General features: G+C 43.3%; 2 protein-coding genes across 2 annotated transcripts in view; one reads left to right on the forward strand and one right to left on the reverse strand.

Annotated features, from left to right (window-relative positions):
* The window catches only part of slc39a9 (solute carrier family 39 member 9), a 42,356-nt gene extending 37,320 nt beyond the window's left edge, over positions 1-5,036 (reverse strand). The window contains exon 1 of the mRNA XM_070878730.1: positions 4,724-5,036. Coding sequence (XP_070734831.1) covers positions 4,724-4,819 — 96 coding nt within the window. The 5' untranslated portion in view covers positions 4,820-5,036. The remainder of the gene's footprint in view (positions 1-4,723) is intronic.
* LOC139263134 (enhancer of rudimentary homolog) overlaps positions 4,848-24,620 on the forward strand; it is a 41,899-nt gene continuing 22,126 nt past the window's right edge. Inside the window, exons 1-2 of the mRNA XM_070878731.1 lie at positions 4,848-5,280; positions 20,657-20,744. Of these exons, the coding sequence (XP_070734832.1) occupies positions 5,248-5,280; positions 20,657-20,744 (121 nt within the window). The 5' untranslated portion in view covers positions 4,848-5,247. The remainder of the gene's footprint in view (positions 5,281-20,656; positions 20,745-24,620) is intronic.

A 24,620-nucleotide genomic window follows, 5' to 3' on the forward strand; every position in this document is an offset into this window, starting at 1 on the left:
ACTCCAGCAGGGAACTTGCCGAGAGGGAGATGGAGCATTGCAGCAAGGAAGATCGAGAAGAGGGTTAGTGCGATGACAGAGCCTGGCTTGACCCTGGTCCGTATGTGAATTGGGTCTGTGGTGGATCCGCTGGTCAGGATTACGGCTTGCATTATCACCATGAAGCAGGCAGAGGATGGTGACAACTTTTGAGGGCAGCCGAATTTGAGGACACTCCATAATCCCTCACGGTTAAGTGTCAAAGGCCTTTGTGAGGTCAAAGGCGGCCATTTACAGAGGTCTCCAAACCTTTTTGGCACTCAATGTCTTATCTCACCAAGGGATAACGACCAATTGGGGTGAAGAACTGAATGTTGCTGGTCCCTAAGGAGCCCTTTCCCTGTTCTCAAGAAATGGAAAGAATAAATATTTTAGGAATAAAATTCCCCTGATGCATTATCACCAAGAGAGCAAGAGGGGTTATAGAATCGTAACATCTTGCAGCACAGAGGGAGGCCATTTGGCCGACTGCGCCCGAGCTGGTCCTTTGAAAGAGGTCCAATGTAAATTAGTTCTCTTCGCGTACAAGTCCAATTGAAAGTTCCAATGGAACCTGATTCCACCACACTTTGTTATTGCAATCCAGAATTATCATAATCCTCTGTGTGAAGAAATTTCTCCTCACTTCCTGTACGGTTCCAATTATTTTAAATCTATGACATCTGTTTACAGATCCCTTGCCACAGAAAACAGTTTCTCTGTACTTGCTCTATCAAAACCCCTCATAACTGTGAATACATGTATTAGGTCGGTGATTAACCTTCCATGAACGGGCACAAAAAATTATCAAAAAGGCTAATGGAATACTGGCCTTTATGTCTAGAGGTCTAGAATACAAGCGGGTAGAAGCAATGCTACAGCTATATAAAGGCCGAGTTAGACCACACCTGGAGTACTGTGAGCAGCTCTGGGCACGTTAGGAAGGATATGTTGGCCTTGGAGGGAGTGCAACGTAAATTTACCAAAATGATACCTGGACTCCAAGGGTTAAATTATAAAGAGATTATAGAAACTAGGGTTGTGTTATTTTCTGGAATTTAGAAGGTTAAGAAGTGACTTTATCAAATTTTAGGATATTAAAGGAAACAAAGTTTCTCTCCATCTGCCCTATTTCCATTGGTTGGGGAGAAGCAAGAATTGCATTTATGTAGCACCTTTCACGACCACCAGATGTCTAAGACTGCAGTCAGAGTATTACTCACCACTCGATCCTACATTACAACAGTGTATACATTTCAAAAGGAAATCTTTTCTTTACTCAGTTAATGCTGGGAAAAGGAGAGAACAGAAAACCTCTCAGTAGAGTCTCTGCAGCCTACTTGACATATTTGCTAAGGAGCACAACTTGTGTTTTACAAGCTCTATCTGCCCTTCTAATGGAGGAGGTCTTAATGGATTTTGGGGAGAGAACAACAACAGCATAAAATCAAGTTTCCAAAAATCCATTAAGGAACAATCCCCAGAAAATATACGTCTTCCTACTGACAGAAACAGGCACTTTTTTCACGTTTTCCAAAAGTATTATATTAATCCCCCACCAAAATTAACCAGGAGTTATTAGTAGCACAGGACTGGTTAAGTCTTCGTATTAAACAGAAAAATGTAATGCCGATCAATATTTCAGATGAAAGTAAATAAACTGATGATCGAATCATACTGCACCAAAGGAAGCCATTGAGCCTATTGTACCTGGGCCAGAATCTGGATTATTTACTGATCCAGTACCTTGATCACTACCATTCCCAGTTCTTCACTCAAATGCAATTGAATAATACCGTTTCAGGTAGAGTGGTTTTGCAGGTTGGTGTTTAGCAGTGTTAATGCAACAATGGCAGCGCAACGTGCAATAGCATTCATCATTTGGCTGTCTAGGCAACTAGCTTTCCTACTTCACAACCTAAAACAACCTGCTTACTTGCTCCAAAAACAGCAATGCTAATTTACCTCTGAATGCACTGCAAAGCCAACCAAACATTTGTTTCATACTTAGATAAACCACGCAAAGACCATTGTAATATGTTAACACAGAAAGCTTTTTACCTATTAGTGTGACCTGAACATGACATTTGACAGGCAGACCTTTTTGGGCAGGCACAGCAAAGAACCACTGTTGTAAAGCATGAACACATGCAGAGGTAAGTGTCTGAAATTCACCAATTATTTCATTTGTCAACACGGATCATGCAATTTCCAACAGATTTTGACTTGCAGGGATTGAAGCAAAAATGACACTAATTGTTAGTGGCCTTCAAAGAAAGTGATTCAAGACTTGGAGCAGGTAAATGTACCCGACCTGAAAATGTTTAAAAATTGAGCTGCAAAACCAACTCCTCTAGAAGCAATTCAACCATTTAAAAAAGTTCTTTACAAAAATGCTGCCTCTGTCTCTCCTGCAAGCACTAGCTCACAGGTGTTGGCACCTCACCCAGGTTGTTGTTCTATGCAGCAAGTGCCAGCAGGCGTTTAAAAAAAAATTGTTCATAGGATCTGGGAGTTTCCAGCATTTATTGCTCATGCTTAATTGCCCTGGAGGTGGTGGTGGTGGTTAGCCACCATTTAAGAGTCAACCACATTGCGATGTGTCTGGAGTCACATATAGGCCAGACCAAGTAAGGAAGACAGATTTCCTTCCCGAAAAAGGACATTAGTGAACCAGATGGGTTTTTACGACAATCCAGTAGTTTCATGGTCACCATTATTGATACTAGCTTTTTAAAAATTCCAGATTTATTTAATTGACTGAATTTAAATTCCCCAGATGCCATGGTGGGATTTGAACTCTTGTCCCCAAATTATCCAGGTCTCTGGATTACGAGGCCAGTAACATTACCACTTTGCTATTGGTCCCACCAGCTTTTGACTTGCATTGGATTATAAGAACATATGAAATAGGAGCAGGTCATTTGACCCCTCGAGTCTGCTCTGCCATTTAATATCATGGCTGATCTGATCTTGGGCTCAGCTCCACTTCTCTACCTGTTCCTCATAACCCTTCATGACCTTATCACTCAAGAATCTGTCCATCTCCACCTTAAATATATTCAATGACCCATCTTCTACAGCTCTCAGGGCAGAGAATTCCACAGATTTATGATCCTCAGAAGAAATTCCTCCTCATCTCAGTTCTAAATGAGCGACCCCTTAATTCTGAAACTATGCCCCCCCTTTGTTCTAGATTTCCCCACGAGGGGAAACATCCTCTCTGCATCTACCTTGTTGAGGTATCTACCTTGAAGCAATGTCAATAACACAAGGCTTCACTGCCAAGTCACAACATCCACATGTTGAAGCACATCTCATTGGATAAGTCAGCAATGCAGCCTGCTTCAGGGCACTGCAAAGATTGCCACAGGTACATTGCTTTATTATAAACTTATAAAACTCCAGTAATAAGAACATAAGAACACTCCAGTAATAACATAATAGGAGCAGGAGTAGGCCATTTGGCCCCTTAAACTTGATCCGCCATTTAATACGATCATTGCTGATCTGATCATGGACTCAGGTTCACTTCCCAGCCCACTCCCCATAACCCCTTATCAGTTAAGAAACTGTCTATCTCTGTCTTAGATTTATTCAATGACCCAGCTTCCACAACTCTCTGAGGCAGCGAATTCCACAACTCAACAAAGAGGTGCCGATGAAGTATGGTGTTGGACACATCTTAAATGTAAACAATGAAATAAAAACCCATGATGCTGTTTTCTGGCATCAAAGACGTATTTGACTTCCAAATTCTATGTAGCTCCACAATTGCAAAGACACAGACCCAAAGACTTGGTCTTTGCCGAGACCATTGCTTACGCAAACATGTGAAGGTAATGTTTCTGTAAAAAAGTAACAAGTACATTTCGAGTTGTTTCAAGATAGGACTCCTCTTAAGTCATCACCTCAAAACACAAATATTGCACACTCCTGTCAGATTGAGATTGAGAAAATCATGCTCGTGGTTTGTAAAATTAAGATTCCTGTTGCAATGGTTCCTTAAAATTCAACAGAACGTCCAACCAGCTTTCTGGCACTAATACAAATGCAAAAATACTGCGGATGCTGGAAAAAAAAAACAGAAAATACTGGAAATCTCAGCAGGTCAGACAGCGTCTGTGGAGAGGAAGCAGAGTTAACGTTTCGGGTCGTTGACCCTTCGTAGAACTGTCCTATGACGAAGGCTCATCGACTTCATGTGCTTCCTCTCCACAGATGGAGCCTGACCTGCTGAGATTTCCAGCACTTTCTGTTCTTAGTCCAGCTTTCTGGCAATCATGTTACCATCTACTGGTGTGACTCAGCCTTATGTACAGAGGAGTTACAGGTGAAGTAAAAGCTGCTACAAAACATCAAACAAAAAACCACCAAACAAAAACAGCAAAACTCAACCTTTGTTAACTACATTCTATATTGAAACGATGAATAATGTTTCAAAAAGATAATCAACCGGGAATATTTGTAAAGGCCATCATTTTTAATAGAAAATGGACAGAAAGGCAACCTTTATAAAGGGAAAAACAGACAGAAATTTAACCTTTATAAAGAGGGAAAGGGGCAGAAAGGCAACATTTACAAAGAGAGAGGTACCAGGGTGGGTTGAAGGCAGTGAACTGACGGGCACTGGGGAACAGGCGGGTGTCGCTCTGCCCGCAATGCCACCCCCGAGGGGGGTGGGTGGGGGAAGCTCCCGACTTACCTCGGAGAAGTTGAAGGCCAAGGGGATGGTGCCCGCCACGTAACAGCCGACCAGCATGGCCAGGGAGAGCAGGCTGATGGTGCTCAGGTCGTCCATCCTGGCGCCGCCTGCCTGCCGCCGCCGGAGCGGAGGGCCCGGGGAGGCAGGAGAGCGCGACCAACAGACTACTGAAGTAACCGCCGACAAACCGAGGCCGGCTTTCACCGAGGGTGTGCTCCTATTTCACCGATTGACACTCCGCCCAGGCGGGCGAAACCTGCGCGGCGCCGCCATGGCAGCGGCCCCCTGACTGACTGAGCGAGCGAGTTAGCGTCAACTTCCGGGTCAGAGGGCGCGCCCCAACCGCCAACCACCACAACAAACTGCCACGTCTCCTTCAAATAAAATTGCACAACTCCACTTTTGTTCCTCCCACCTTTAAAAATCTTTCTTTTTTTTAGACGTTTCTGCTTTACTCCTCGAGGTCACGAAATGAGCATTTATTGACGCGTTTAAAAAAAACACCTTCTTTGCCCCGCACAAAGATGGCGACCGCTGTAAGCACGGCAGAAACAAAGGTAGAGTGGGCTGTCTGACAAACATCCCGTTTCAGGCCTTCGGGCGCCAATCGGAACCCGGATCACGTCACTGTAATGAAACTCGCGGCGCGCTACTCTGAGCTGCAATGTTTTTGTCAGGAATAGTTTGTAATGCCCCGCACAAAGATGGCGGCGGGTGGTTGGTTTGGAGGGCAGAGCCGAGTGGCCGCTGTTAGCTCAGAGCTTTCGACATGGCGAGGGGCCGGTAAAGGCCGCCACTGGGTTCACTTTAGATTGCAGACTGTCCTGTTGTTGAAGTATATCTGTATTCTGTGGCCGGCAAAAGGATAACGGTCGAGAGACTCAGTTGGAGGCTAGTCCAACTCTTCCTCACTACTCAACACATCATCATCATAGGCAGTCCCTCGGAATCGAGGAAGACTTGCTTCCACTCTTAAAATGAGTCCTTACGTGGCTGCACAGTCCAATACGAGAGCTACAGTCCCTGTCACAGATGGGACAGATAGTCGTTGAGGGAAGGGGTGGGTGGGACTGGTTTGCCGCACGCTCCTTCCACTGCCTGCGCTTGATTTCTGCATGCTCTTGGCGACGAAACTTGAGGTGCTCAGCGCCCTCCCGGATGCACTTCCTCTACTTGGGGTGTTTTTTGGCCAGGGACTCCCAGGTGTCAGTGGGGATGTTGCACTTTATCAGGGAGGCTTTGAGGGTGTCCTTGTAACGTTCCCACTGCCCACCTTTGGCTCATTTGCCATGAAGGAGTTCCAAATAGAGCTTGCTTTGGGAGTCTCGTGTCTGGCATGCGGACAATGTGGCCTGCCCAGTGGAGCTGATCGAGTGTGGTCAGTGCTTCAATGCTGGGAATGTTGGCCTGATCGAGGACGCTAATGTTGGTGCGTCTGTCCTCCCAGGGGATCTGCAGGATCTTCAGGAGGGATATACTTGCATTGAAGGCAGTTCAAAGAAGGTTCATGAGGTTGATTCCTGAGATGAAGGATTGACTTATGAAGAAAGGTTGAGTAGGTTGTGCCTATACTAATTGGAGTTTAGAAGAATGAGAGGTGATCTTATTGAAAAATATTGGCCCTGAAATTCCAGTGGGAGGCTTCCTTCGGACAAACGCCTACGACCCGAAATTTCTCTACGAATGTACCTGGTGGTCGCAGAGGCGCCTTGGATTCCGGTCAGAGGCCGCCTTTTCCCGCGCATCACAGTGCGCCCACGTCTCAAAGATACGGACGGAGAACTTGGAGTCACGTGGGCCTGGACAACCAATCACGGTACAGTATTCTCATTGATAGTAATGGGAATTCCGATTTTACAAGTTCCCATTATTATCAATGAGAATAACCCTCTAAAACACCCAAGCATAACATAATAAATTTAAAAAACACCTCACATATTTAAAATTAATTGAAATTAAAGTTGATTAAATGTTTTAAAAAAATAATATTTTGGGGATTTTTTTATTACTGTGTTTTAATAGGGTTTGAAATAAACTTGCCTTAAGGACAGAGTTTTTATTATAAAAATGTGTGTTTAGCTTAAATTTTTATGTGTTTTAAAACTCTCATATTGGTAAAAGTAGGCTATGCGCCTGCTTTTACCAGGCATAAGAGTTTGAAGGGCATTCGCTGGGCAAGAGATGGCCCAATCTCGCCCGCACGGATGTCCTTCCTGGGATGCGGAGGATCTGTCGAAATATATTGACAGATCGGAAAAGTTGGTTTTCAGTGCATGCGATACAGAGGGGACTCAACAAGGTAGATGCAGAGAGGATGTTTCCACTCGTGGGGAATCTAGAATTAGGGGGCATAGTTTAAGAATAAGGGGTCGCCCATTTAGAACTGAGATGAGGAGACATTTCTTCTCTGAGGGTCGTAAATCTGTGGCATCCTCTGCCCCAGAGAGCTGTGGAGGCTGCATCATTGAATATATTTAAGATGGAGATAGGCAGATTTTTGAACGATCGGGGAGTCAGGGGTTATGGGGAGCGGGCAGAAAAGTGGAGTTGAGTCCAAGATCAGATCAGCTATGATATTAAATGGCGGAGTAGGCTCGAGGGTCCAATGGCCTACTCCTGCTCCTATTTCTTATGTTCTTATAATATAACACACTGGATAGAGGTTGCTGTTCTGAATGAGATAGTTTAGTTGACAGCTGTGGCTCAGTGAGTAGCACACTTGCCTTTTGGGGCAGGAGGTTGTGGGTTCAAGTCCCACTCAAGGAACTTGGGAACATAAATCTAGGCTGTCACTCCACTGCAGTGCTGTGGGAGTGCTGCACTGACGGAAATGCCGTCTTTCGGATGAGACATTAAACTCTCTCAAGTGGACCTAAAAGATCCCATGGCACTATTTCAAATAAGAGTAGGGGAGTTATCTCCGGTGTCCTGGCCAATATTTATCCCTCAATCAACATAACAAAAAAACAGTTTATCTGGTCATTATCACATTGCTGTGTGTGGGAGCTTGGTGCACAAATTGGCTGCCATGTTTCCCACATTACAACATTGACTACACTCCAAAAGTACTTCATTGGCTGTAAAGCAAGACGTCCAGTGGTCGTGAAAAGTGCTATATAAATACAAGTCTTTTTAAAATAAAATGAATTGAATTTACTATATCGGTACAACATTGACAGGAAATCTCTAGCAAAAATAACAATGTTTCTTTTTATATCATAATACATTGACATTAGAGACAAAAAAAAATCCCCTTTTTATAATAGGTAAAACAAATTTTGGCATGTTCATTGAAAATGGCTTTTTGTTCAATTAGCCAGTGGTACTGTCATGTAGCATGCGTTTCTAAATCCTGCACTTTTAAACAAAAATAAGTAGATACTATGAAAACATATGGTGTAGGTTGTTTCTTTGCAAAATACAGTTTATTAAATACAGTTAAATACAGAAAGAAAGCTAGCTTGTGTTTTTGAGGTAATTCAACCAGTATGGAACAAGGTAGATGAGGGCATAAGCTCTCTGAAATGTAAGGTTATCAGAAGCGTGGCTATGTTAAGCGTCAAATGTCTGATTACAAAGAGTCTGATTGCAAATATGTTTGGAAAAAAATAAGATGAGTTTATTTTGAGGAACGACTTTGAATTTCTACGTCTATGCCTGTCAACAGCATCTTGTATTTATATAGCGCCTTTAACATCATTTTTTTTTTAAAGTCCTTGGACAAAATTTGAAACCGAGCCACCTGAAGAGCCATTAGAACAGGTGAACAAAACCTTGCTCAAAGGGGTGGGTTTTAAGGAGGGCCTTGAAGGAGGAGGGAGGACCAGGGAGGGAATTCCAGAGTTTGAGGCCCAGACAGCTGAAGGTATGGCAGCCAATGTGGAGCGATGAAAAGCGGGGATGTACAAGTGGCTAGAATCTGAGGAGTGCTGAGATCTCTCCATTGTAGTGCTGGAGGAGGTTATGGAGAGAGTGCGTGTCATATTCAATGAGTGAGACTTTCCAGGGCTGAGAATTGTACTCTAGCATAAGTTACTGGCTGGCAGTGACAACGAACACTGAGGGAATTCAGAGAAGATTGCACAGGAGTAAATTAAAATGATTATTGAAGTAATTCAGCATTGGTAAGAACACATTGTGTACATTTACTATGGTCCAACTTTATAGACTCTGATGTTAATAATTTGTGCGCTTACTAAATCACATTATTTGATATATTGCAGGCAGTAAACATACAGGTGAATGTGCTATTGATGCTTCCAAAATGTGACTGAAACTGGCACGGAACTATCGCTTGCATCTAGGAACCCATCCATAAAATGCAAGAAATCCTGGACAGTTCCCTTACGCAGACTATCATGTGATTAAAATGAATTCTGAATTAGCCACCCCAAATTGTGTAGTCTTTAAACATTAGGATTTTTATTATCTGAAACAACTTCAACTTTGTTTTGTTGTATTAGATTTAAAATGTTTATAACATTGTAGTATTAAGCCAGTTTCTTTCTTTTCCATACTTGTGCCAAATTGGAGTTAATTCCATTTTCAGGGAATATATTTACATGGACATAGGTATACAGACAGAGACTATTTAAGATGACAAATGTCCTTGCAGACAAATAGATGGCCCATGCTGTTGAATCATGTCTACTAACCCAACAACCTCAGGGCCTAAGGGCTTTGCATGCTGGTGATGACGATGCTCAGTCGATGAGTAGATTCAAGACGGAGATCAATAGATTTTTGGGTACTAAGGAAATCAAGAGATATGAGTGTACGGTGGGAAAGTGGAATTGATGTAGAAGTTCAGCCATGGTCTTATTGAATGGTGGAGCAGGCTTGAGGGCTTATTCCTGCTCCTACTTCTTATGGTATGTTGGCCTTTATTACAAGAGGATTTGCATATAAGAGTAAAGATGTCTTACTGCAATTATATAAGGCCCTGGTGAGATCACACCTGGAGTATTGTGTACAGTTTTGGTCTCCTGCCTCAATGCGAAGAGTATTCGTAATAAGGTGGACGAATTAACTGCGCAGGCAGCTATTAACGAATATGATATAATTGGGATTACGGAGACATAGCTCCAGGGTGACCAAGGCTGGGAACTCAACATCCAGGGGTATTCAACAATCAGGAAAGATAGACAGAAAGGAAAAGGAGGTGGGGTAGCATTGCTGGTTAAAGAGGAAATTAACGCAATAGTAAGGAAGGACATTAGCTTGCATGATGTGGAATCTGTATGGGTAGAGCTGCGGAATACCAAAGGGCAGAAAACTCTAGTGGGAGTTGTGTACATGCCACCAAACAGTAGTAGTGAGGTTGGAGACAGCATCAAACAAGAAATTAAGGATGTGTGCAATAAAGGTACAGCAGTTATCGTGGCCGACTTTAATCTACATATGGATTGGGCTAACCAAACTGGTAGCAATATGGTGAAGGAGGATTTCCTGGATGGTTTTCTAGACCAATATGTCGATGAACCAACTAGAGGGCTGGCCATTCTAGACTGGGTGATGTGTAATGAGAAAGGACTAATTAGCAATCTTGTTGTGTGAGGCCCCTTGGGAAAGAGTGACCATAATATATTAGAATTCTTTATGAAGATGGAGAGTGACACAGTTAATTCAGAGACTAGGGTCCTGAACTTAAGGAAAAGCAACTTCAATGGTATGAGACTTGAATTGGCTAGAATAGACTGGCGAATGATACTTAAAAGGTTGACGGTGGATCGGCAATGGCAAACATTTAAAGATCACATGGATGAACTTCAACAATTGTACATCCCTGCCTGGAGTAAAAATAAAACGGGGAAGGTAGCTCAACCGTGGCTAACAAGGGAAATTAGGGATAGTGTTAAATCCAAGGAAGAGGCATACAAATTGGCCAGAAAAAGCAGCAAACCTGAGGAATGGGAGAAGTTTAGAATTCAGCAGAGGAGGACAAAGGGTTTAATTAGGAGGGGGAAAACAGAGTATGAGAGGAAGTTTGTAGGGAACATAAAAACTGACTGTAAATCTTCTATAGATATGTGAAGAGAAAAAGATTAGTGAAGACAAACATAGGTCCCTTACAGTCAGAATCAGGTGAATTTATAATGGGGAACAAAGAAATGGCAGACCAATTGAACAAATACTTTGATACTATCTTCACGAAGGAAGACACAAGTAACTTTCCAGAAATACTAGGGGACTGAGGGTCTAGCGAGAAGGGGGAACTAAAGGAAATCCTTATTAGTCAGGAAATTGTGTTGGGGAAATTGATGGGAGTAAGGCCGATAAATCCCCAGAGCCTGATGGTCTGCATCCCAGAGTACTTAAGGAAGTGGCCCTAGAAATAATGGATGCATTGGTGATCATTTTCCAACAGTCTATCGACTCTGGATAGTTCCTATGGACTGGAGGGTAGCAAATGTAGCACCACTTTTTAAAAAAGGAGAGAGAGACAAAACGGGGAATTATAGACCGGCTAGCCTGACATCAGTAGTGGGGAAAATGTTGGAATCAGTTATTAAAGATGAAATAGCAGCGCATTTGGAAAGCAGTGACAGGATTGGTCCAAGTCAGCATGGATTTATGAAAGGGAAATCATGCTTGACAAATCTTCTCGAGTTTTTTAAGGATGTAACTAGTAGAATGGACAAGGGTGAACCAGTGGATGTGGTGTATTTGGACTTTCAAAAGGCTTTAGACAAGGTCCCACACAAGAGATTGGTGTGCAAAATTAAAGCACATGGTATTGGGGGTAATGAATTGACGTGTATAGAGAACTGGTTGGCAGACTGGAAGCAGAGAGTTGGGATAAACGGGTCCTTTTCATAATGACAGGCAGTGACTAGTGGGGTGCCGCAGGGTTCAGTGCTGGGACCCCAGCTAGTTACAATATATATCAATGATTTAGATGAAGGAATTGAGTGTAATATCTCCAAGTTTGCAGATGACACTAAGCTGGGTGGCGGTGTGAGCTGTGAGGAGGATGATAAGAGGCTGCAGGGTGACTTGGACAGATTAGGTGAGTGGGCAAATGCATGGCAGATGCAATATAATGTGGATAAATGTGAGGTTATCCACTTTGGTGGCAAAAACATGAAGGCAGAATATTATCTGAATGGCGGCAGATTAGGAAAAGAGGAGTTGCAACGAGACCTGGGTGTCATGGTACATCAGTCATTGAAAGTTGGCATGCAGGTACAGCAGGCGGTGAAGAAGGCAAATGGCATGTTGGCCTTCATAGCTAGGAGATTTGAGTATAGGAGCAGGGAGGTCTTACTGCAGTTGTACAGGGCCTTGGTGAGGCCTCACCTGGAATATTGTGTTCAGTTTTGGTCTCTAAATCTGAGGAAGGATGTTCTTGCTATTGAGGGAGTGCAGCGAAGGTTCGTTCACCAGACTGATTCCCAGGCATATGACATATGAGGAGCGACTGGATCGACTGGACCTGTATTCACTGGAGTTTAGAAGAATGAGAGGGGATCATAGAAACATATAACATTCTGACGGGACTGGACAGGTTAGATGCAGGAAGAATGTTCCCGATGTTTGGGAAGTCCAGAACCAGGGGTCACAGTCTAAGGATAAGGGGTAAGCCATTTTGGACCGAGATGAGGAGAAACTTCTTCACTCGAGAGTTGTTAACCTGTGGAATTCTCTACCGCAGAGAGTTGTTGATACCAGTTCGTTAGATGTATTCAAGAGGGAGTTAGATATGGCCCTTACAGCTAAAGGGATCAGGGAGTATGGAGAGAAAGCAGGAAAGGTGTACTGAGGTGAATGATCTACCATGATATTATTGAATGGTGGTGCAGGCTCGAAGGGCCGAATGGCCTACTCCTGCACCTATTTTCTATGTTTCTATGTTTACCTAAGGAAGGATATACTTGCCATTGAGGGAGTGCAACAAAGATCCACCAGACTGATTCCTGGGATGGGGGTTTGTCCTCCGAGGAGAGATTGAGTAGACTAGGCCTATATTCTCTAGAGTTTAGAAGAATGAGAGGTGATCTCATTGAAACATATAAAATTCTTACACGGCTTGACAGGGTCGATATAGGGAGGATGTTTCCCCCTGGCTGAGGAGTCTGGAACCAGGTGTCACAGTCTCAGCATAAGGGGTCGGCCATTTAGGATTGAGATGAGGAAAAATTTCTTCACTCAGATGGTGGTGATTCTTGGGAATTCTCTACCCCAGAGGGCTGTGGAGGCTCAGTCTGAGTATATTCAAGACCGAGATCGATAGATTTTTTGATATTATGGGAATCAAGGGATATGGGGATAGTGCGGGAAAGTGGAGTTGAGGTAGAAGATCAGCCATGATCTTATTGAATGGCGGAGCAGGCTCGAGGGGCCGAATGGCCTATTCTTGCTCCTAATTCTTATGTTCTTACATTCTTAATTAATTGTCTCTGCCTGACTTTCTCCGAAAAGTTTTTCCCAATCACAGGTTTGCATGCTGCATCCGATCTGCCATTGTTTTGGTGTGTGGCATGTGCTGTACCTGCATCTTATTCAACTGAATAACAATACGGGCAATCAGCTAGTTCTCACACAGGAACAGGAGGAACCCATCCAGCCCCTCGAGCCTGCTCCGCCATTCAATTAGACCATGGCTGATCTGTACCTCAACTCTATTTACCTGCCTTTGCTCCATATCTCTCACATAACACACATCTGACAAGCTCAGTCTTGAAAGTTCCTATTGACCCCCAGCATACACACCCTTCTGGGGCAGTGAGTTTGAGATTCCTTCTACCCTTTGTGTGAAGAAGTGCTTCCTGATTTCACCCCTGAATGGCCTGGCTCTAATTTTAAGATTGTGCCCCCTTGTTCTGGACTCCCCCCACCAGATGAAATAGCTTCTCTCTATATACCTGACCAAATCTTTCAATCATTTTAAGCATCTCAATTAGATCACCCTCAATCTTCTATACCCAAGGAATACAAACCCCTGCAATGCACCATCTCCAAGGGCAATATATCCTTCTTACCGAGACTCTGTCATTTTTCCACAATATACCCAAACTAATGGATTTTTATTTTCTTTCTTTGTCCCCTTTCCTTTGTGACGAGCATTTGCTCTTCTATGATTTAATTTATGAGGCTGCAGAGGGGCTTTATATCCTCAACTTTACTCATTTTGCCATTCCTGTTGCTGCTGTTCCCTTTCTGAGGCTTTCTCATATCGCAGCATTGCTTTTGGAACCCTTCTCTGGCTCAAATCAGCTGCTGGTGTTTCCATCTCTCTGCTGAGAGCTTGAAAGATCTGAAGTGTTGATCACCCCCAAATAAATAAATCCAATAAGGAATTCGGGAGAAACCTCTTTATCCAGAGAGTGGTTAGAATGTGGAACTCGCTATCACATGGAGTATTTGAGGCGAATGGCACATTTGCATTTAAAGGGAAGCTGGATTAATACATGAGCTCGTGCGTTTGGTGTAGTGTATATGGATTTTAGTAAGGCTTTTGATAAGGTCCCACCCACATGGCAGACTGGTTACCAATTTTGGATCCAAGGCAAAGTAGCAAGTTGGATCCAAAATTGGCTCAGAGGCAGGAAGCAAAGGGTAATGGTCAATGGGTGTTTTTGTGACTGGAAGGCTGTTTCCAGTGGGGTTCTGCAGGGCTCAGTACTAGGTCCCTTGCTTTTTGTGATAAATATCAATGATTTAGACTTGAATGTAGCGGGTATGATTAAGAAGTTGCAGATGATACAAAAATTGGCCATGTGGTTGATCACGAAGAAGAAAGCTGCGGACTGCAGGAAGATATCAATGGACTGGTCAGGTAGACAGAACAGTGGCAAATGGAATTCAACCCGGAGTAGTGTGAGGTAATGCATTTGGGGAGAACTAACAAGGCAAGGGAATAACTGAGTAGTGTAAAGGAACAGAGGGACCTTGGAGTATATGTCCACAGATCCCTGAAGGTAGCAGGATAGGTAGATAAGGTGGTTAAGAAGACATACGGGATACTTGCCTTTATTAGCCGAGGCATAGAATATAAGAGCAGGGAGGTTATGCTTGAACTATATAAAACACTAGTTAGGCCACTGCGTACTGTGTGCAGTGGTCACCACATTACAGGAAAGATGTGATTGCATTAGCGATGGTACAGAGGAGATATATGAGGATGTTGCCTGGACTGGAGAATTTTAGCTACGAGGGAAGATTGGATAGACTGGGTTTGTTTTCTTTGGAACAGAGGAGGCTGTGAGGGGAGACCTTATTGATGTGTATAAAATTATGAGGGGCCTAAATAGAATGAATAGGAAGGACCTATTTCCCTTAGCAGAGGGAGCATAGATTTAAAGTAATTGGTAGGAGGTTTAGAGGGGATTTGAGGAGAATTATTTTCACCCAGAGGGTGGTGTGGGTCTGGAACTCACTGCCTGAAAGGGTGATAGAGGCAGAAACCCTCACCACATTTTAAAAGTACTTGGATGTGCACTTGAAGTGCCGTTACCTACAGGACTATGGACCAAGAGCTAGAAAGTGGGATTAGGCTGGGTAGCTCTTTGACGGCCGGCACGGACACAATGGGCCGAATGGCCTCTTTCTGTGCTGTAAATTTCTATGATTCTTTCTATGAAAGGAACAGAAGGATATACTGATGGGGTTAGATGACAAGAGATTGAGGAAGCTGGCATAGACCAAGCAGTTGGGCCGAATGGCCTGTTTCTGTGCAGTAAACTCGATGTATTTATGTAAACTATTAATCAGAATTCGGTATTTGAGTAGTGGGATAGAATGGGCTCTGAAATGAGTGGCAAAAACCGGGCAAATTGTGCTGCAGTTAATTTATCTTCTTTATGGACTTGGTATTATCTGGTCAGTTGAATGTGAATAAGAGCTCTTTTTACAAATGTCAAACTGAGCATATAGTTTGAACATCGTTTAGAACTGGCTGATGTAACCTACAGTATTCAGGGTGTTTGCTTGGTGTGCAGGTGTATTACCTTTCCTCCGTTCTCGGCCCAGGTTCAAAGAGCAGCCAACAAATTTGCTCCAAAACTGCTGCTAATTTTCGTCCGGTGCTTTTAATTTTCAGGAGGCGTTGATTTTAAAGATCCATGTGCGAGGCTGGTTGAATTCAGACAGCTAGATTCAAAATTCTGTCGGGAGAAAGGAATTAGGTGATTGGGGGAGAGTTTGGGTGTTGACTATCAAGGGTGTGCCGAAGTCTATTTGGATCCCCCGCTTAGATAAGAAATAGGAGCAGAAATAGCCCATTCGGACCCTTGAGCCTGTTCCGCCATTCAATAAGATCATGGCTGATCTACCTCAACTCCACTTGCCGCCCGATTTCCATATCCCTTGATTCCCTTAATATCCAAAAATCTATCGATCTCTGTCTTGAATATACTCAAGGACTGAGCCTCCACAGCTCTCTGGGGTAGGGAATTCCACAGATTTATAACCCTCTGAGAGAAGAAATTCCTCCTCACCTCAGTTTTAAATGGGCGGCCCCTTATTCTGAGACCATGGTCCCTAGTTTTAGTTTCCCCTATGAGTGGAAATACCCTCTCTGCATCCACCTTGTCGAGCTCCTCTCATTATCTCCTATGTTTCAATAAGATCATCTCTCATTCTTCTGAACTCCAATGAGTATAGGCCCAACCTACTCAACCTATCTTCATATCAACCCCCTCAACTCTGGAATCAACCTAGTGAACGTTCTCTGAACAGCCTCCAATGCAAGTATATCCATCCTTAAATACGGAGACCAAAACTGTATGAAGTACTCCAGGTGTGGCCTCACCAATACCCTGTAGCAGGACTTTTCTGCTTCTATACTCCACCCCCCTTGCAATAAAGGCCAACATTCCATTTGTCTTCCTGATTACTTGCTGTACCTGCATACTAACTTTTTGTGTTTCATGCACAAGGACCCCCAGGCCCCTCTGTACTGCAGAGGAATTTTTCTCCATTTCAATTATAATTTGCTTTCTATTTTTTCTGCCAAAGTGGATAACCTCACATTTTACCACATTATACTCTATCTGCCAAATACTTGCCCACTCACTTTGAAGGTTTCTTGTGTCCTCGCAATTTGCTTTCCCATCCATCTTTGTGTCATCAGCAAACTTGGCTACATTACACTCTGTCCCTTCATCCAAGTCATTAATATAGATTGTAAATAGTTGAGGACCCAGCACTGATCCACGTGTCACCCCACTAGTTACTGTTTGCCAACCGGAAAATGACCCATTTATCGCAACTCTCTGTTTTCTGTTAGTTAGCCAATCCTCTATCCATGCTAATATATTACCCCCAATCCCGTGAACTTTTATCTTGTGCACTAACCTTTTATGTGGCACTTTATCGAATGCCTTCTGGAAATCGAAATACACCACATTCACTGGATCCCCCTTATCCACCCTGCTCGTTACATCCTCAAAGAACTCCAGCAAGTTTGTCAAACATGATTTCCCTGTATTAAAACCATGTTGACTCTGCTTGACTGAATTATGCTTTCCCAAATATCCTGCTACGGCTTCCTTAATAATGGACTCCAGCATTTTCCCAACGACAGATGTTAGGCTAACTGGTCTATAGTTTCCTGCTTTCTGTCTGCCTCCTTTTTTAAATAGGGGCAATACATTTATGGTTTTCCAATCCGCTGGGACCTTCCCAGAATCCTGGGAATTTTGGTAGATTGCAACCAAAGGATCCACACTCTGCAGCCACATCTTTTAAGACCCTAGGATGCAAGCCATCAGGTCCAGGGCACGTGTCCGCCTTTAGTCCCATTATGCTGATGCAAAATATTTGTTCAAAGTCTCGTGCCATTTCCTTGCTCCCCATTATTACTTGCCCAGTCTCATCCTCTAAAGGACCAACATTTACTTTATACACTCTTTTCCTTTTTATGTATCTGTAGAAACATTTACTATTTGTTTTTATATTTCGTGCTAGTTTGCTTTCATAATCTATCTTCCCTCTCTTTATTTTTTTTTTAGTCGTTCTTTGCTGGGTTCTCAATCCTCTGGCCTCCCACTAGTCTTGGTCACTTTGTATGCCCTTATTTTCAATTTGATACCATCCCTTATTTCCTTAGTTAGCCACGGATGGTTATCACTTCTCTTACAGTCTTTCCTTCTCATTGGAATATATTTTTGTTCAGGTTTATGAAAAACGCCTTAAATGTCTGCCACTGCTCATCAACTGTCCCACACTTTAATCTATTTTCCCAGTCCACTTTAGCTAACTCTGCCTTTATACCTTTGTAGTCTCCTTTGTTTAAGCTTAGGACACTGGTTTGAGATCCAACTTTCTCACCCTCCAACTGAATTTGGAATTCAACCATGCTATGGTCACTCATTCCTGGAGGATCCTTTACTAAGAGATTGTTTATTAATCCTGTCTCATTATACAATACCAGATCTAAGATAGCCTGCTCCCTGGTTGGTTCCGCACAACATGCTGTTCAAGGAAACTATCCCGGATACACTCTGTGAACTCTTCCTCAAGGCTACCCTGGTCAATTTGCTTTGTCCAATCAATATGAAAGTTAAAATCGCCATGATTATTGCTGTTCCTTTTTTACATGCCACTATTATTTCTTGATTTATACTTCGTCCAACAGTGTAGCTACTGTTAGGGAGCCTATGGATTATGCCCACCAGTGACTTTTCCTCTTATTATTCCTTATCTCCACCCAAACTGATTCAATATCTTGATCTTCTGAGCCAATATCGTTTCTCACTAACGCACTGATCTCATCCTTTATTAACAGAGCTACCCCACCTCCTTTTCCTTTCTGTCTGTCCTTCCAAATTGTCAAATATCCCTAAATATTTAGTTCCCAGCCTTGGTCACCTTGCAACCATGTCTCTGTAATGGCTATCAGATCGTACCCATTTGTATTTATTTGTATCGTCAACTCATCTATTTTGTTGTGCATTCAGATAAAGAGCTTTTAAATTTGTTTCTTTACCATTTTACCATCTTCTACCTCAACTCCACTTTTCTGCACTATCCCCATATCTCTTGATTCCCTGGGGTAGAGAATTCCAAAGATTCACCATTCTCTGAGTGAAGAGATTTCTCCTCATCTCAGTCCTAAATGGCTGACCCCTTATTCTGAGACTGTGACCTCTGGTTTTAGATCCCCAGCCAGGGGGAAACATCCTCCCTGCATCTACCCTGTCAAGCCCTGTAAGAATTTTCTATGTTTCAATGAGATAGTAATGAGAAGGCATAATTTTAACTTGCGTGTCCCTCAATAATTCGCCTATGATGGAGATTCACATCCGTTCTCTTTTATTGCACGCCCAGCTTACTCTGCTTTCTTTTTCTTCAGATCAAGATGGGATCACAATTGTAGCTGCCTTCTCGGTCAATTCTGTTTCTCTTTCCCTCCCCTGTAATTCCTCCTCTCCCTTACCGTCCGCCATGTCCCCCTCACCCCCCCTCCCCCCCCCTCCCCCCCCCCCCCAAAATCCAAAAGCTTGTCTTTGCATTCATTTCCAATCTTTCTGTGCCTCTTGAGTTTAAGCTAGCAGATGACTGAAACCACTGAAAAGTGTGACTTTTATTAACTTGTTAAAAGTGGTAACTGAATGTAATGTAGCATATTGGTGTAGCAATGGAGTCAATCAAAGTGTGCTACAGCTCGGGTTTAAACATGTGGGAGCTCAGCATCTGGATTGTGGAATAAAAATGTACACAATGGCACTTTTGCACTGTTGATCCAGTCCCTTCCTGGTAGGCAAACCACTATTGCCTGCTAAAAAAGATGGACACGGGCAATTTTAAGTTGTTATTCAGCGGACGCAGTTCCACAATGTATCGAGTCCAAATTGCACCGTTCATACTGTGAGCAAGTTTCCGAAGTCTGTCAACGGGAAACAACTGGACAGGAGTGAGGTTCTTTCAGGCCATGGACCTCATGATGGAAGGAGGAGGCGGGAACAGAGTCGTTGATTTATGGGCTAGTAATATGGCAGGTATAAGCCAGCTGAATGCTCAGAATAGCAGCCAGACTTCTCAACGAGTCTGGTTGCGGCGCTAGTGCCACCTTACTTGCTATTCAGATATATTTATAGGTACTAGGGGTTGGCCATTTAAGGCAGAGATGAGGAGGAATTTCTTCACTCAGAGGGTTGTGAATCTTTGGAATTCTCTGCCCCAAAGGGCTGAATCTCTGAATATATTCAAGGTTGAGATCGATAGATTTTTGGAGTCTCGGGGAATCAAGGGATATGGAGATCGGGTGGGAAAGTGGAGTTGAGGTCGATGATCAGCCATGATCTTACTGAATGATGGAGCAGGTTCAAGGGGCCGTATGGTCTACTACTGCTCTATTCTTGCTGTCGAATGCAAGCCGTGGGATTAGTGCCACCTTATTTATACTGGCAGTACTGTCAAACAAGGGCCTGCCTCCACTACCATCGCTGCGATGCAAATGCAGTAACAATGGTTTTCTTAGAAGTTGGGTCGTCTACATATCTTCAGCAATTGGGAGATAGTGAATCCAGCAGATGTTCCTGGTAACTTGAAGGGAGCATATGAAATATATAAACATCAGTGTTTTTGTATATGCAGTAATGGACAATGATTATAAACTAAAATCAAAAATCAAAAAATCTTGCATCGTAACGTTTTTGACAAGCCTTCAGTGGTTATAGAATGATACAGCACAGAAGGGGGCCATTCAGCCCATCGTGTCTGTGCTGGCCCTTCAAAAGGGCTGTCCAATTAGTCCTTCCCCATAGCCCTGTAAATGACTCCTTTTCAAGTATATATCCAATTCCCTATTGAAAGTTATGATTGAATCTGCTAGCACCACCCTTTCAGGCAGTGCATTCAGATCATCAGAAGTTTTCAGTTACTTTGCAATTTTTAAACTGTTTTTACTTTAGATGGAGCAGGAGAAAAGAGAGAGAACATGAAGCAAAACTAACGAACATCTAACGCGATTCCTTTCTCTCTTCTCAGTCACACACGATTTTGCTAGTGCAGCCCACCAAAAGGCCAGAAGGGAGAACATATGCTGACTATGAGTCTGTAAATGAATGTATGGAAGGTGAGTCTCACTCCCATGTTTTGTCTACATCTAATAGCACCTTTCAGGTCATCCCAAAGCACTTGCAGCTCCGTCAGTACTGCACGGTAGTGCCAGCGTAGATCTTATGTTCAATTGCCTGGAGCAGAACTTGAACCCACAAGAGTAAGGAAGCCTTACTACAATTGTACAGGGCCTTGGTGAGACCACACCTGGAGGACTGTGCACAATTTTGGTCTCCTTATCTAAGGAAGGATATACTTGCCTTGGAGGCGGTACAACGGAGGTTCACTAGCTTGATTCCTGGAATGAGAGGGCAGTCTTATGATGAGAAATTGTGTAGAATGGGTCTATACTCTCTGGAGTTTAAAAGCATGAGAGATGATTTCATTGAAACATACAAGATTCTGAAGGGGATTGACAGAGTAGATGCTGAGAGGTTGTTTCCCCTGGCTGGAGTGTCTAGAACTAGGGGACACAGTCTCTGGGTAAGGGGTAGACATTTAAGACAGATGAGGGGGAATTTCTTCACACTCACACAGAAGGTTGTGAATCTTTGGAATTCTCTGCCCCAGAGGGCTGTGAATGCTGAGTCTCTGAATATATTCAAGGCTGAGATAGATAGATTTTTGCAGACTAGGGAATATGGAGATCGGGTGGGAAAGTGGAGTTGAGGCCGATGATCAGCCATGATCTTATTGAATGGCGGAGCAGGTTCGATGGTCTGTACGGCTTACTCCTGCTCCTATTATGTTCTTCTGACTCTTAGGCTAGAGTGCTACTCTGAGCCACAGCTGACACCTAAGGATGGGCTGGTATTTCAACTTATGGTTCTCATTTAGTGGGCACCTCATGCTGTGCCTTTCTCACACCCACCTCCCACAGTTAAACATTAAACCGAGGCCTCGTCTGCCCTCTCAGTTGGACGCAAGAAACCCCGCGGCACTATTGGAAGAAGAACAGGGGAGCTCTCCTCAGTGTCCTGGCCAATATTTATCTAGGATGCACCTTGATTTCAATAGTATTTTTAAAATGTATTAAAACAGTTAATTTTGTGTCCAAAAATTGGGACATTTCAAACTATTTGAAAGTGGTTTGCTTGTTTACAATATATTTAATGCCTCGCAGTCTCATCTAATGTTTCTCCTTGGTCAGATGATAAACTGGCAGATAGCAATACTTTTAATGGTGTCAGTTTATGCCAAGCATCCCCATTGATTTGCCAGTCATTTAATCACTAAAATCGTTTAATTTCTTGCATTTCTACCTGCTAAACTGGCCAAACATCTTCTGCCAAGTCAGCTGGTTAGGATTGTGAGCAGTGGGGTTTGTATAATTCCCTTGCATTTCACACCAACACTGCATCTGTTATGTACTCGGGTGAATTGTGCAAAATCTGACATGCATGGTGATCAATGAGCTGTGTGTCAGTGGTGATTAGTAGATTAGGGCTCATTACACAAGACTAGGGCTCCTGGGGTTTGGGGTAATATACTAGCACAGATTGAGGATTGGTTAACGGACAGAAAACAGAGCAGGAATAAACGGGTCATTTTCAGGTTGGCAGGCTGTAACTAGTGGGGTGCAGCAAGGATCAGTGCTGAGGCCCCAGCTATTCACAATCTATATCAATGACTTGAATGAGGGGACCGAGTGTAATAGATCCAAGTTTGCTAATGATACAAAGCTAGATGGAGCAGTAGGCTGTGAGGAGGACGAAAAGAGGCTGCAAAGGGATATAGATAAGTTAAGTGATTGGGCAAGGAGGTGGCAGATGGAGTATAATGTGGGGAAGTGTGAAATTATCCACTTTGGTAGGAAGAATGGAAAAGCAGACTGTTTTTTAAAAGGTGGGAGACCAGTTAATGTTGTTCAGAGGGATTTGGGGTCCTTGTACACAGAAAGTTAACATGCAGGTATAGCAAGTAGTTAAGACAAATGGTATATTAGCCTTTCTTGCAAGGGGGTTGATATACAACAATAAGAAGGACTTGCTACAATTATATTGGGCTTTGATGAGACCACACTGGGAATACTGTGTGCAGTTTTGGAACAAAAGAAATAGGAGCAGGAGTGGGCCATTTGGCCCCCGAGCCTGCTCCGCTATTTAATAAGATCATGGTTGATCCGATCTTGGGCTCAGCTCCACTTCCCTGCCCGCTCCCCGTTCTTCTTACTGAAGGAAGGATATACTTGACTTGGAGGTGGTGCAACTGAGGTTCAGTAGATTGATTCCTGGGATGAGATGAGATTGGGTAGAATGGGCCTACTTTCTCTGGAGTTTAGAAGAATGAGAGATGGTCTCATTAAAACGTATAAAATTCTTAGAGGACTTTACAGGGTAGATGCTAAGAGGTTCTTTCCCCTCACCAGAGAGTGTTGAATTAGGGGTCGGCCATTTAAGATGGAGATGGAAATGTCTTCACTTGGAGGGTTGTGAATCTTTGAAATTCTTTTACCTGAGAGGGGTGTAAATCAATGGTCCCTCTAATGTTTTCCCTAAAGGACTGGGCGGGGCGGGGTAGGGCAGGCAAAGCCTGATTGCATCCAAAGCAGAAACTCTATCCCCATATACACACACACATATATTTGATATATTTTAAAAACCAGCCTGTCTACTTCACAGAAGGACAGCAAGGCTGTGAGGTAACCTCTTGCTTAAAGTGCCTTAACAAAGCACTTCAACTTTGTCTGAAACTTCAATCCTTGAAACTTGCATCTGGTCCATCCCTGATTTCTTTTGTCCCACCTTCAGCTGCCTAGGCCCCACGCTCTGGAATTCCCTCCCTAAACCTCTCCACCTCTCCTTAAAATCTGTTTCTTTGATCGAGCTGCTGGTCACCTGTCCTAATATCTCCTTATGTGGCTCGGGTCAAATCTTATCGGATAACACTCCTGTGAAGCAGCTTGGGATGTTTTACTACATTAAAGGCAAAATCAAAATGCAAGTTATTGTTGAATATGGAGAATAGTCATTTTTGTTGTTTAACTGGTCCCCAAGTGCTTGGCTCCCGTGGCATACAGGACAGCAGTAAGTGAGTCCCACTGCCTATTGCAGGTGAGGCTCTGTTTTGTTCCTAGGGTGTATTTCAGTGTAAAACTAGGGAAGTAATCCAATCGAAGAGAAATTCATAGTACTCGCTGTATAAAATTATAATTTAAGAGATGTGCTGTAAAACCTGTAATACATTTGATGACCATTTGAAGTTCATAGAATCGAACAGCACAGCCACTCGGCCCATCATGCCTTTGAATGCTATCCAATCACTTGATGCATGGGTGTAAAAAGCTGAAGCTGCACTTAATGAGTTTTATGAGCTAATGGTGCCTCGTGTGGTACTAAACAAGGAAAGACCCAAGTTAGATCATCTTCAGTTATCTGCTCTTTGTGGAGAGGTTTTTTAAATTATGAAGGGGTTCAACAGAGTAGAGGTAGAGAGGATGTTTCCACTTCCGGGAGGAGACCAAAACGAGGTCATAAATATGAGTCACCAATGAATTTAATAAAGGAATTCGGAAGAAACGTCTTTCTCCAAAGAGTGGTGAGACTGTGGAACTCACTACCACATGGAGTAGTTTGGGCGTCTAGTATAGATGCATTTAAGAGGAAGCTAGACAAATATATGAGGGAGAAAGGAATAGAAGGATATGCTGATAGGGTGAGATGGAGTAGGGTGGGAGGAGGCTTGTGTGGAGCTTAGACTGGTTGGCTGAATGGCCTGTTTCTGCTGTACATTCTATGTAAAACTCTTTGGACTAGAAATTAGTTTGGTTAGCGCTGCTAATGGGGTGCTAAGCACCGAGCGGCGCGCTGTCGGCGCCTGCCGCTAACTTTAGTGAAGGTTTAACGGTGGCGCTGACCGTTTGCGCTGCGCTCGCTAGCCTTGCCCACTTGGT

This window comes from Pristiophorus japonicus, chromosome 4 (assembly GCF_044704955.1).
Source record: "Pristiophorus japonicus isolate sPriJap1 chromosome 4, sPriJap1.hap1, whole genome shotgun sequence".
NCBI classification, from domain to species: domain Eukaryota; kingdom Metazoa; phylum Chordata; class Chondrichthyes; family Pristiophoridae; genus Pristiophorus; species Pristiophorus japonicus.